Source organism: Coffea arabica, chromosome 11e (assembly GCF_036785885.1).
Source record: "Coffea arabica cultivar ET-39 chromosome 11e, Coffea Arabica ET-39 HiFi, whole genome shotgun sequence".
Classification (NCBI taxonomy): Eukaryota; Viridiplantae; Streptophyta; class Magnoliopsida; order Gentianales; family Rubiaceae; genus Coffea; species Coffea arabica.
In genome coordinates, this window is record NC_092331.1 from 42,806,455 (window position 1) to 42,821,182 (window position 14,728).

The 14,728-nt window shown below is 33.5% G+C and overlaps 1 protein-coding gene across 16 annotated transcripts; it reads right to left on the reverse strand.

Moving 5' to 3' along the window:
- Positions 1-570: 570 nt before the first annotated feature.
- Positions 571-9,282, reverse strand: LOC113719279 (2-dehydro-3-deoxyphosphooctonate aldolase 1). 16 transcript variants are annotated; one of them, XM_027244469.2, is made up of 18 exons: positions 9,109-9,274; positions 8,665-8,704; positions 8,367-8,465; positions 8,212-8,259; positions 5,707-5,749; positions 5,489-5,586; positions 5,159-5,255; positions 4,809-4,874; positions 3,981-4,040; positions 3,785-3,859; positions 3,557-3,641; positions 3,164-3,255; positions 2,961-3,005; positions 2,492-2,590; positions 2,247-2,294; positions 2,055-2,102; positions 1,569-1,648; positions 571-1,034 (listed from the first exon to the last, which is right to left on the reverse strand). In XM_027244469.2, exons 5-17 carry the CDS (start codon positions 5,740-5,742, stop codon positions 1,592-1,594), a joined length of 906 nt encoding a protein of 301 aa, XP_027100270.1. In that variant the 5' UTR covers positions 5,743-5,749; positions 8,212-8,259; positions 8,367-8,465; positions 8,665-8,704; positions 9,109-9,274; the 3' UTR covers positions 571-1,034; positions 1,569-1,591. The 16 variants fall into 16 exon arrangements, with proteins under 16 accessions (XP_027100270.1, XP_071928824.1, XP_027100279.1 ...); XM_072072723.1 differs by having other exon boundaries at positions 8,212-8,273; XM_027244478.2 differs by lacking the exon at positions 8,665-8,704 and having other exon boundaries at positions 8,212-8,256; positions 8,367-8,426.
- Positions 9,283-14,728: the final 5,446 nt, after the last annotated feature.

Below are 14,728 nucleotides of genomic sequence, written 5' to 3' on the forward strand. Positions count from 1 at the left end.
TCTTACTCTTTGAAAAAAGCTTTTACAAGATGTAATAAAACTGAAATTTTCAAGTTTTCAATTGCAAACTAAAAACTGCTATATTATTTTCTCCTAGACATTTTATCAAACACACGGTGTGAGAAATCATTTGTTATACAATTACTATTAAAATTTTTTTGAACGCCATAGCAATGTTTCAAAAATTGCACAATAGAAAAGATAAAAGAATAATCTTTGTTTACCTTGATATTATCAAGGATGATAATGAATTTTTATATACTGTTAATATAAATATTGACTTCTCAAAATTACGTTTGACAAGGAAAAGACAATGAAAGGAAAAAATACACGAGAGAGAGAATCGAAAAAGATATTAAATGGAAAAAAGAAATAAAGTGTGCATCTATCTCTGTCCTGACACATGTGCAACCTATATGGCAAAAAAAAGATTATAAAGGTAATAAATTTTAAAATTACGTTACTTTGGGTATATTTTTTAGAAGGAGAGTTATTTTAGCAATAAACTCCCATTCTTGTCCAGATTATTTGAGGATAATTGGTACGAATAGCAAACTCTGTACAGTGGCATGACTTGAAAGTCCAAAACCCATGGTAATTCTGGATTTCTGCAAAGAATGGTGGCTTGCTAAAGAGAGAAAAAAGAATTTCACGGCGTCTTTCTCTTTTTTCCCCTACCCGGCCCCGGTGTTTTGAATCATCCATTTCCACATGAAAGCAAGAGGGCAAAAATGAAAAAAATTAGAAAAAAAAAGAAAAAAGAGGCCCTCTAAATAACTACTCCCCCATAGTTTAGGTGACTCTCTGTGTGCAGAGATTTTGCTTCCCACTGTTCTAATCTTCTACCACAAATATATGCTTCCACAAATTATCTAAAGACACATTCTTATAATTCTTCAACATATTGCCAAGCGTACACTTGAATCATAGTAAGGGCCATTCCTGTCCCCTCAGGAATGATTCTCCCAGCACCTCTCATCCATATGCTGCTACTCTAGCAACTGAAGCATGCTTAGGACTCCAGAGGCTTTTGCCTGTTTGATAAAATACCGAAAAAGGAAAGGCTAAACAACTTCAAATTATGGTGAAAGGTTAATCTAGTGAAGCATAGGACAGTCAAGTTATAATGCAATCCGACTTAATAAGTATGGGCTTCAATAACTCTGTTCAAGGAAGGCAAACACATTTAAACCAATTAGATAACCACATTTCACTATTTTGATTCATCTAAAGCGTGACCAGCAAAAAGAGATGCAAATGTATGGTATCAGTGTATGATCAGATTTTAGCACAAGTGTCTTACTCATTCAAGTCCAACAGCTTTTTCGGCAAAAATGATTATCGCTTAGTCTAAGCGTAATATTGAAATCAAAGAGATGTACAACTTTGGTGTCCATTCAGTTACTACTTTAATCATTTCATCACTGAAATCTCGAAAGTCAGAAGTTGTTTGTTCTTGTCAACTGGTTTTAGGTAAAAAGATGTGCAAGTTCACCTATAGTTACCTTGATGTTAAAATGTTGAAAGAGAAGAGGAAATGCGTTGGTGGTACTAGATTGCATACTTACATAGAGAAATTTCAGAAACCTCTCTAATCTTGAAATGGAGAGAGATCAATTCTAAACTGTTGCTTCCCCTTGCTAACCTTCTGCAAAACCATAATTTTAAATCAGTTGAAAGAAAAACAAAAAAGGGAAAAAGGACCATTATAACTATGGAGTTGTAACATTGCAAGCAACTGAACAAAATGTGATGCTGAGTCAAAAGGGCCAATAGCCCAAAATGCTGAGCCACCAGTCTAAACACAGGCATATTTGGAGTATCTTTAAATATGCAAGAGCGCATATCTAAGACAATAGTCTCAAAGCCAACAAATGGATAGTCATAAATAAATAGGTTAATCATTCACAGCATCCTGGAGCTATAGGTTCAATGGCAAGACATTGCATTCACTCAATGTCCAACTATCCAATAAAAATAACCGAAGGGCTGGAAATCAGAAAATGATATGCATCTTTCATCACTATGCAGTGGTTCAGGGACAGGTAACTTACAGCAATTGACACAAGCTCTTCTAACAGTTCCTCAAAATGGCGAAGAGGCTATCCACAAGACAGGGGGAACAAGTCGAAATAAAGGTAAATTTGATTAGCTTAGTGAACTTGTAACACTTTTATAGGGAAGCACTACAAAATAGGACACGTTCTCAGAGACCGAGAAATTTGGGCAGTGGGCAGAAAACTTACCCATTGCGTTGGGCCATCAACTGGAGCACTTAAGGGGTCATTATGCACCTAATAACCGAGAAAACCAAGCTAGTTAAGAGTAAACAATAGAGTTCAAAAGTCAACAAGCTGACTGAGAAATAGTCATATTAACCAAGGTCAAAAGCATCACCAATTCAAAATTTTCCAAGCAAATCTATTTAATCCAAAGAATTCTAGACATCAACGAGAAATACTCTTTGTCAATCACCAATTCCTTTTTATACCTCCATAAAGATGCCATCCACGCCAACAGCAACTGCTGTCCTGGCAATGCAAGGTATTAATTCACGGAGACCACCACTGGCAACGCCACCTCCTTCCAGCTGTTTAAAAATGAATAAATGTATTTTATTATGGTAATAAGTCAATTATTTGTAAACAAAATTCAAAACATTAGCATTATCTTCAGATCTTTGTTTGTACATTACCTTGCTTACAACTATTTTGATAATTAAAGTATCATTTATCAGTTTCAGCTATCTCTATCCGTCATGGAGTATCATTCTTTTAAACAAATAGTTTGTTGTTTATCATTTTCTAATCTGCCGGCCAATAGAATACCCCTTTTCCTCCAAATTCTGAAGTTAACAACTAGGTATATCTTTCTTTCGGCTGAACAAGCCACAGAGTTTATTTGAATCAAACATAAATGTTACTCTAGCATCAATCTATACGTCATAAAGTAATCCAAACCTTTTTTCCTGCAGGTTGTTGTAATGAATGTGTTATGTCAGCCACCTGTAGATGGTAACCAATTGACAACAAAAGTAGCCTTCAGAAAATGATATAATACTGAAAGCAGCATTATATGACCCAAAGTTGGTAAAGCAAATGCTCTATTTGCTAGAACATGTTAAGTAACAGCTTGTATGCATGAGAAGGAATGCATATCTTACCACTGGACAATTGGCTTCCCTCATCCATTCCAGGTTGCGTGGATCAACAACCAAATCATCTGAAGTACAGCAGACAAATACAACACAATACACTGTTTGAATTTCAGGAAACATAGAAACAACTTTTATTCATGAAATTCCAGAATCAAATCAACTTTAAAAAGTACACAAGTAAAACTTTCAGAAACTCAAAAAATCTCTCTGATTGTCCAATATAACATAGTTCGCACCTATCCTTCAAACAATGGTATCCAAATTAAATAGAGTTAGATGGTCTAATAAGCTAAGCTTTCTTTACTTGGATATATCAAGGTAATATTTCAGTAGCAGTCAGTAACAGGGAAATGCCAGGTTATGGACAAACAATTGGGCAAGAAACTGAAAACGACTTACTATAGCCAAACATCGTTCCTCTCTCACAGACCATAACATTTGGATTTCCTGCCAGCCTAACCTTTTCAGCAGAATTCACCATGACCTGGCCAGATGCTTGATTGTCAGTTTCTTATCTGGGAATGTATGCATGTACACGTGGACTTAAAATATCTGGGTATGTATGCATGTATGCATGGTTGAAGGACATAAAAGAAGAGCAGAAAGACAAAAAAACTTGCCACTTACAGAAGGTGCACAAAATTGGCCCTTCTTAATATTAATTATCTTCCCAGTCTGAGCAGCTGCAACTAGCAGATCTGTCTGTCAGTCAAAGAGCCAATTGAAATTATCAATTTTACCTTTTAAGTTGCATGTTACTATCTCTTTTACCATGAGATGTAAAATCATCATCGTGCAAAATTAGCTATGGGATCAATCTTACCTGTCGACAGAGGAAAGCAGGTATCTGAATTATGTCGGCAACCCTTCCAACTGCTTCACACTGGCAAAACAAGTATTACAGACTGTCAGTGTTTTCATTTCACCACAACTTTGTACACTAGATATGTTGATTGGCATTTGATGATTCAGTAAAAAGACAAACAGGAAAACTAAGGCCTTGTTTGGATTGCAATTTTCTGAATTTTTGGTAGAAAAATTACTGTAGTGACTTGATATATGTGAGGTAAAAAGGTGATTGGAAAATATGTTCACGGAAAACGTAGCAATTTTTCTTTAGAAAATTGCTGTACAAACAAGGCCTAAACCTTTACATGGCATGGAAGGGAAAAGACATTTAAGTGGTAATCACATGATTTCTCCAACAGAAAGCAAATGATACCTGTGGAATGCAAAGTTCAAGCTACCTACTCATCCATGTTCATTTATCCAAGAAAGCGTAAAAAGAAGACTTGGAACTTAGAAGTCAACATCAGTAACTAAATATAATTGAGTGCAAAGGACCCATATTTGCCTCAAAAAATTAGGTGTCATGGTTTAAATATGTCTTCTTGGCTGGGTAATTAACACGATTAACTTAGATGTAAACCACATAAATGTACATGTGAGAATTTTTAGATGATTAACTATCAAATTAGGTGAGGTTAAAGTTCATGGCAAATAACATAGCATGTGCAGCAGGGTATCTGCATACAAGAGACGCTACACCTTAGAAGTCTGCCACAGCATAATTCAAAATAAAAACAGGAGAAGGATTCAGGAAATGCACAGAATGCAGTAGAATTCTGGTGAGGAAAAATAATAAACTTACCTGTATTGTTTCGTGAACATCAGTGATTACGGGAATGTCATATTCAACTTTGACTTTTTCAAGTATCTATCAGAAAATGAAAATGAGAGCTTCAGGAATTAGCTAGAATGAAACCTCATTGTCAAAAATTCAACTCGCACATATGTGAAGCAAAAGTCAATCACAGAAAAGGGGTACTAAAGGAAAACTGTGAAAATTTGTGACGTAATAGTTAACTAAAGAATGATGAAAAAAAAAAACTTCTTTCTTCAAATTCCTCTCTTCCTGTTTATCTGAGTATAGTCTTCAGAAATTAGTCAAATAGATGTTGAATACCATAAAGCACCAAAAAGAGGCCTAGATATGAATACCTTCAAGCCTTCAGTCAAGCCAGGGCCACGAAATGATTTAGAGGAAGTCCGGTTAGCTTTGTCGAAGCTAGACTTGAACACCAATGGCAACCCAAGTCTACAGATGACAAGTAAATTAAGAACACAAAGAAACAGCAGCAGATATATAGAGTGGACAGCAAAGTAAAGAATATTTCTTAAATTGGAATCCTACAGGTGACAAGCAAATGAAAAGTACAAAAAGCAGTTGCATTTATTGAGTGCACACTGGACAGCAGACAACGGATCTCATGATTATCATATAAAAGTAGAACAAGTGTCTCTCATTGAAAGCAAAACTTGTGAGAGCACCTCGAAGTGATGGCCTTGATGTGCTTGGCCATATAGAGAATGTGCTGCTCTGATTCAATCACATTGGGACCTGCTATAACAAAGAAGGGTTCTGCTGTCTGGTTTTGATAAAATTATTTGACAGCAGTTCCAATCCATAAGTGCTACATTTAAAACAAAGGGATAGGACAGAAAAATAGGAAAGGCAAACAAGACGACGGGACTCATAAATTTAGGACCTTGAGCTGGTTGAATAGGGCATTTGTTGAACCCATCTCTTCTCTGCAAAATTAACCAAGAGACTAGTTAACTGGGGCCTCACGCATTGCTATGAGATTGCCCAGATGTGTCATTGGTATTTGTAATGGCATCAATGTAATCAAAACCACAGACAGCTAATGTTTAATTTAATGCAGCATTGATGAAGGGAAATATTCAAATCATTCTATTGTTTCTTTTATAAGAGAACAAAATCAATACTCAAATCTTTAATTATTCAAGATATTTCGCAATCATGAAAGTACATCCATGAAAGAACATATACAAACTTGAAAATTTACATCTAAAGACTACCAAGGTGTAATATTTTTCCATTATGCAACATATTTGGTATATCAGTATGCTTACAACAAAAGTTACAACAGTTGCAGTGGTGCTTCAAATTTCAAGTATCAGCTCATTACCATTGCCTACTGTTGAAGAAAAATTTAAGGCCATAACATCACACTGTAAAATCAGTAGTAATTATCTTCAACAGTTTTTGCTATTTTCATACATATGATCAATCCTTCATAGAAATACCAGAACACACGAAATGGCTTTTAACTTACACAGATAATAGATAACTTCAAAATAGAATCACCAGTGGTATATGTTTAACATACCAAGTACTTCCACAATATTCCTCACTTCAAAAATTATTTCACTCCCATTTGGTAATCTCCTTAACAACGTGTTCATGTTGCTCATACTATTCATACCACCCACAAAACAGACAGGAAGCTTAAAAAAATCCACCAAACAGCAAGTTTCTATCCCTTCATTGTTCAATCTATATCTATCCCCAGATCATAAATTATAATATTTAAACAACTAGACAAACACCAAACTTGCAATTAACAAAAAATAACTCAGCAATGGGAACAATATATTGATGGATTCATCAGTATCATGCATAAGGTTACTTACATACAGTGCAAAAAGAGCAAACTCAAGCATGCACTGAAAAGCTGGAACAGAATGCAATTCAGTTTCTTGATAAAACAAAAGAACAAAATTCTACAATATCGATCTCGTAATATATATTAATCCTCCATTATCATGAATTCCTAACATCAGCAAGGATTTGATCAATAAAAGTCCCTTTATTTTATTTTTTTGGTTGTTGTCAAGTAAGATGAGGAATTGGTGAATCATGCCGAGCATAAAATTCAACTCTAGCAACTAATGAAATGATAGTTCACAATTTTGAAAAGAACCCACCAAAAATCTAGTCAAATGAACAAATGACATCAACAGAATCAAAGGAAACCATCAAAACTCCACTATCAAGAAGACCGATGGGAAAACTTTACGTCATTCAAGCAGAACTAACCAACAGCCATTGTACGGATGCCAAGCAAAATTTATGGACATCAAGTAATAAATTTGCAAAAGACAATAAGGAAGCACTAACAGATACAAAATTATGGAATTTACTGTATAACAGATTCCACAAGGTTTAGGCGAAACAGAAGCAATGCTGAAAAAAATGAGGGACAAATTTAAAGCCATAAAGATCCTCTTATTTAATAACTTATGAGGAGGTCTGACATGGTCTGACATGTATAAACTCAACCATGCAAGATGCATCCGTGCTTGAAACAAAATTATAATTAATGGAATTCTGGACATCAGAAAATGCTCAAGTGAGCATATTCATTTTCTTGAAGTAATAATGACTTAAGGGCTGGTGAAACTGATGCAGACAACTTAAAAATTAAGTCGACAAACTTTTCAACATATTTCATACTATACATAAAGTATACAACAACAAAAAATCAAAAGGATAAAATTCATAGAATACCTGCTGGAAATTTTGAAAATATGTGAGAACCAAAAATCTTGCTAGGCGAACATGTTTGGTGTAATTGAAAGGGTACACAAATTCACTGCTCCTTCATTTTTGGAAATCAACCCAATAAACAAAGAACAAAAATTGCAAACAACGACCAATGGGAAACTAAAAGAGAAAGTTTAGGAAAAAAAGGAATGTATGGCTGTAGGAAAAAAAGGAATGTATGGCTGTCAGAACTTTTGACACTTCTTAAGTGATATCAATAGACATGAAGGAGTTGTCATCCCATCAGGCTTTCGTATTAAATTTTCTTTTCAGGCTTTTTCACAAATACCTTATATGCATGCAAAGAACTATCTTTCTTTGTTCAATTCAAATTAAAGCTAGGCCAAAAATTGTCGCAAAGTGTGCGTAGAAGACTTACATATAAATGCTTTATAATTAACTGTTTGTTCTATTTATATGGACACCAGTTAAACCTCTATCTATATATCAAACACTTTGTCTAAGAAATAATTTCCCCATGAAAATCAATTTGTAAGTAGAAAGCATATCAAAATCATAGCCAAAACCATTGACAACCCATAACACTTCACCCAAAACTGAACTTATAACCATAAAAGTGCACAATGCATATAAATATTCACTCTAAAAAGGAAAATGATTAGTATCTTATATTTAACTTAACTGAAAATTTGTTCTTCGGGTGAGTTTGAAGAGCTTCAGTCTTTGACTTCTAGCAGCACAAAACTAGCACGAAAGTTCAAAAACAAAACCAGCATCCAAACGCAAACTATCAACTGCAATTGATCGAAAGAAATACTAATTGAGATGAAAATCAACCTTGTTGAATTGGATGAGACTTGAACAGCGAGCTCGGAGCAGAGGATGCCGTTGAATTATCTAAGGTGAAATTTATATCATGTAAATCATCCAGTTGATCTACATCACATTTAAATATGTTAACTTAGCTACAAAAAAAGAAAATGATTAACTAGTTTCTACTTTCTTGAATTGTAGTAAGCACACTGATATTTATCAGATCCTCTTTCATGTGCTTTGCCTACTTCAAATCAGCCATGGAAATTCAACTTGATAAGAAAAATAGTAAAAATAACTTGAACATTTTCAAGTAGATTACTCTTGATTAAGAGAGGATTTCTTGATCTGCACCCACCTAGCTAGAAAAGACCAGAAAGCAGCTTTTACAACACAGTCTCTTAACCATGGAACAACTAATCTGGACTAAAGTTATTGAGGCAAATTATACACAAACACTGAAAAAATCAATTATCATTTATCACCATATAATTGTAACTTTGATCATGGGAGATCATGGAATATCTGTGATCTAGAACAGTTCTTGGGCCTCTTTCAAAATATTTATATATATATATATATAGACACACACACACACACACACACACAAATAATGTGGCACCAAAAACCAATGTTCCATTCAACAACCTTAATCAAACAAAACGAAAATAAGGTTCCCAATCACTGATATTAAACAAAAATTCCTAAAAAACCAATAAGAAGGAAACCAAATTCAAACAAAAGAAGAAAATTTTGCACCAATTACCTCGTAATCGGAAGGTACATTGATGGATTTGGAGAGGAAAGCCCGTGGATTTGGAGGAAAGTGAATTTAAGAGTGAGTGATTGGAAGAGTGAGAATTTGGGAGAGTGGAAATAATTCAGTATACGACGTCGTTAACTTATGGCAGGGTTTTAGTTGGAAACCCCAAAAAATCGATAAGCAAGCCTCTGCTACCCGATCTTGAAAACCCTTAGGGATAATTTTAGAAACCTTCCTTGAGGTTTGTGACAATTTCATTGAGCACCCTTAGGTTTGAAAAATTACATCTACCTTCCTTAATTTGATAGCTTTAGTAACAAAGTCTTAAAATAATATTGATTTGATCAAAATTTTAAATGAATACCCAAAATGCCCTTGTGTAATGAGTTTTAAGTTAATTCCTTGTACAATTATAAGATTATCTAGTATAATTATAAGAAAAATGTATCAAATTTTTTATGTCCATATCTACTATTTGATAAACAACTATAATAATAATTTTATTACTATGATAGGATACTTTTGATGGTATTTTATTATAGATTTAGATTTATAAGATAGAAAAAAATGTTAAAATAATTCATTTAGAATTTATGAATTTTTTGAGTAGTGGGTTTATCATAATTTAGTAGTGGTTTTGGACCATTTTTTATTTATTGTCAATTTTAATAGCAAAAAATAGAAAACAAAGATCTGCAATAACATTGGATTGCATATAAAGTTAACTCATAAAAAAATGAATAGTTCGAGATTTGGCTATAATAGAAACTAAAGGTAATAGTGGTAGTTCTCTAGTTTTATCGGTAAAAAAAAAAAGGAATAAAAAGGAAAAATAATGAAAAATAATTTTAAAAGTCATTCTAAATATAAGCATACAAAACAAGAATTTCATTAAAATATTTAAGGACAGTATTATTATTTCAAATAACAAGGGAGGTATGTGTAATTTTTAAAATCTTGAAAGAGATGAATGAAATTGTTAAAAACCTCAAGGGAGGTTTCTAAAATTATCGCAAACCCTTATGCATGGCAAGAGAAAATCGATAAGTGTGTAGGATCTACCTCGTCTATATTCTCTTTTGGAGCAATTATAATTTAAATTTTTTAAAGTAAATCTTTTATACACTGACAGTGTAGATATTATCACGGTTGGATGCACGACACATATATAAAATTTAGATTTTAAATTCAAATTTGAATTATGTGTCATATATCATGAAAGTGTATACACTCAGATTAATTCTTTTTTTTTTAATACATCTAACATGCGTATTAAGTTCTACTTGACAATGACTTTTGCCCCCTCAGATATTTTTCCTTAATATATTCAAATAAATATACCACTTCGATGCATTACACCTACTTGAATGCATTAGACCCATTCCAAAAGGTCCACTTGTAGGTCAAGCGGTATATTCTCCAAAGCTCCAAACAAAACATTCTCAAAAATTTCCCTTCAATATTTCTTTAGTGGCTCTGTATAGATTAAATGTTTTTTGGGGCATTTTTCAAAACGTTTACTGTATATGTGAAAATTTTTATTGTAGATGGTTAGGTATATTTTTGGGGTATTTTTCAAAAATTTTACTGTAGAGACTTATGTAAAAATTTTTATTATAGATGGTTAGATGTTTTTAAGAGTGTTTTTTTAGGGTGTTTTTGGGAGTGTTTTTAAGGGTGTCCTTAGGGGTGTTTTTGAGGATGTATTTTGAGGTATTTTTTAATTTAAAATTTTAATGGGATATTGTTTAAAATTAAAAAAAATTCACCACCCACCATCATCCACCACCCTTCTCCACTGCCACTGTACCCATCCCCCTACGCTTCCTCCCTCCCCCCTTCTCTAATTTCAGTTGTCAAATCCAGCCTCTCTTATTATCTAACTAGACACAAATTGTTTCAAATAAAACGGAAACCAATTGGTGCATACTTGATTCCACTGCTGTGAACAAGAACTAACATATTTAGCACATTAACTACAAAATCAACTCCTCTAAAGCATGAAAAGAACACACTCATGTTAAAATATTAATACTCGATTCAAATCTCAAGGTCCAGTCATGTTCGATTCACCCCTTAGTCACCTTATCATTGCTAGAATCTGTTTTAGTAGCCCAATTTGTTCCCAATCATGGGATTCTTAATTGCTCTTGACCCAAAAAAAAATTATCTAATTCTTGACCATTGCATTGCATTCTTTAGCTCCATGCAACTTTGTGTCAGGGGTCTAGGATAGCGAACCACCTCATCAGATTTGATATTAACTTGGGGAAAAGGTGAAGAATAAGCAATGGAGAAGGGGAGGAGAGGCTGCGGTATGAGAGGGAAAGAGGGGAAGGAGAGGAGTGGAGGGAGAGGGAGAATGGAGGAGAGAGGAGACAGGAGGAGGGAGAGGGGAAGGGGTGATGGTGAGATGAGATCCTCAGTACCACTTTTTCAATGACAACTCAATGCCACCCTTAAAATCATGCCAAGTATCCAATTTTTTAAGTTATGACGTGAAGTTGGTTTGGAAGTGCTTTTTTTGTTGTTACTACTGTTATCCGTTCTCCTTTTTCGCCATTTCTTCCATTATATTATCTTTACAGTTATGTTGAATTTTTGTTAAGAATACTTATAATTGTCCATTTTCCTTTTGTTTATTCTCGATTGTTACGTTAATGATACTTAGTTACTAATTTTGTTACCATATGGCGTAATTGGATCTGAGTTAGAAATTTCTTTAACTTTTTTTTTCTTTTGGGTAGTGTTATAATCTTGAGTCTTGGTTTTTTTTTTTGTGTGTAAACTACTATTAGCATGAACCCTATTCCTATAAAGCATTTCTATTTTCTCCTACTGCACAAATCACATGGAAACCCAAAAAGAGGAAAAAAAATTATGGGTCATGATTTTCTTTGTGATACTTCATTTTAGGAAAAGTGCATGTTCATTGTTAAACTAAACAGTTTGAATTCAAAGGCCTAATGTAAATTTTGAAAGATGTATGCAATTTTAATTTTATGCTGTGCAAGTTGCTTAATTCGAGTCCCTGTCCCCCCCCCCCCAAAAAGAAGAGTATCTTTGATTGGTAAAAGCTGCTGGGTTTGCAAACAAAATTGCTATTGAATTTCTGAATATTAGTAGTTTATATTCACCTCATTTTTTGGCGTTATAAAACTTTAAATTGTATTATATACTTGCTTATTGTGAAAAGGAAGATAGTCATTTCAGCAGTGATATTTTTCTCATTATTTTACTATTCCACATTTCTGTCTTGTTAGATCAGTTGGAACTGCTGTAATTTCACGCAAGTAGGATTTCTATATTGGTAGCTAGTCAGTTGGTAAACTCTAATTGGTTTGCATTCTTTTTGAGTTTAATGAGACTTAGTGTTTGACTAATTTCACTGAAGGGAGTTTCTTATAGTGCTAGGTGGAGAGGTTCTTACATTGGACTGAGTACCAAATTATGAAGAACTATGTGGGGAGTAGCAAATATTAAGTTATTTGATACTTAATGTAGCGGTATATGGCGTCTGCTGGCCTTTGATACGGGGGAGTTGGAAATTCTAAAAGTGCTAATGGCTTCAAAGAATCATCTAGTTCATTAGACTGGCTCGGAAGGGAGATGCTTGCAATGAGGCTAGAAGTTCATATATGGTGATGATAGTGTTCATATCATGAGTACTACTTCCTTTTACTTGTTTTTTTTTGAGTAAATAAAGATTCAACAGAATTAAAATATGAAATATAGAGTTAAGTTGTTACAATTATCCTAGAAGTAGCAACCCCTTTAACGTCATCCAAAAACAAGGGGGGAAACAAAAGAAGGAAAATTATAGTCAAGGAGGTGCCTTGACTGGCTTTTACAGTATGTAATGTTACCATGATTGACAGGTCATGAGTTACATTGTAGAACATGTAACTGGTACTGGTTCTTTTGGTGTTGTGTTCCAAGTAGGTGCTACTACATTGCTTTCTTAGTGCATCATTTGCTACATTTTTCGCTCATTTTTTTGGATGTTTTTCTTGGTTGTAATTAATTTCTCACAGGCAAAATGTAGAGAAACGAAAGAAATTGTTGCTATCAAGAAGGTGTTTCCGGACAAGAGCTACAAGGAGTTGCAAATTGTGCAAATGCTTGACCATCCTAATGTTGTTCCCCTTAAGCACTTTTTCTTTTCAACGACAGGCAAAGAAGAGCTGTAACTGAACCTTGTCCTTGAATTTGTGATTGAAAATGTGAATTGTATAACCAAACAATATAATAGGATGAACCAGAGGATGCCATTGAAAAGAGAGGATGACATTTTGTGACATTTTGTTGTAATATATACAATTGAATTTTCGAATATGACCTTAGTTTGTACCAATAGCCATTTTCATGAATTTGATTTCGTGTTCACATGTAAGAAAAGAAATGTTCTCTAATTGATGCTAGAATTTGTGACTCCCCTTCTAAAATCCACATTGCACTCAAAGTTGTACATAATACAACCTACTAAAACTATTCCAATACTTGGAAACTCGTTTGAAATTAAGCCTCCATTTTAATTTTTTTTTTATATAAATGTTATGCAGTTAGCCACTTTGAATGTGATTCTTGTATACACAAGGTCAATAATTATCAAATGGCTTATTCAATTCTCAAATGGTAACAAAGGTGTTCAATGTCAATTTTTATAAGAATTAATACAAAATTTAGTTGAACTTAGTATTCTAGATACAAGATTATGCATTAATTCTTGGAATCATCAACAACTCTATCTCGAATCTTCATGTCTTTTATGCTGCTGAACACTTGTAAGAAATGTCACCAATGCAGGGAATTGGACAACCACATGTATTATTGAAATCAACTCCAACTTTTTGTACTATATCACAAGAGTTGCTAATAAAGTCTAATTGATTTATCTTTAGACCTCCAAAATGGTGTAATTCTTGTGCCTGTGGTTACAATTGTATCAACAAAAAATTAAACAAAAAATTAATCGAGTGAACACAACTTAACTATACATAACTCTTTTAGATGAAATATCAGTCATGATGATCAATCCAATAATTTACCTGGAGTGAGTTAGCCATATTCAAGGAGCTGAAAGTGTATATAGTTGGTCATAATTCTACTGATTGAAATCCAAATTCACCAACTATCAATTACAAAAATAAAAAGTATCAATGAATTTTCACACTTCATAACACCAACTTAGAGTACAAAAAAAAAAGTTTGTCATAAAGTTATAAACTAATTTTACATGCATAAGTCAGCAAAAAATTACCAAAATAACATGTCATGGTTGTACCAAAGTCATTTGTTGAGATTACAAAGCCTTTGTCCTGCTTACTGGGATAGAATGACATTGTTTCATAGTTTTGTTGAGATTGCAAATAGTTAGTCATGATCATTTTACTTGCATTTGTCTAAGAAAAAATGGAACGACTATAAATACCTCAAAATTGACATATTTTGTATATAAAAATAAATACATAATCCCACTTGATAATGCAAAAAAAAATGAAAAAAACTTTGAAGATTATACAACTCCAAAAAGTTGCCGGTTAACAACATCAACATCCTTTATGTATACTATAATTTTGTTGCTTTTACTATTCAATCAAAACAAAATTATTAGAAGAACAGA

What these genes read in the sequence shown, in the direction of transcription:
- LOC113719279 (XM_072072722.1), bottom strand. Translation starts at nt 9,128, where the DNA reads ATGTACCTTCCGATTACGAG. An exon ending in ATGTTCACGAAACAATACAG is followed by an intron (nt 4,041 to 4,808) that starts GTAAGTTTATTA and finishes TTGTTTTGCCAG; the next exon opens with TGTGAAGCAGTTGGAAGGGT. An exon ending in AACAACCTGCAGGAAAAAAG is followed by an intron (nt 2,591 to 2,960) that starts GTTTGGATTACT and finishes ATTTTTAAACAG; the next exon opens with CTGGAAGGAGGTGGCGTTGC.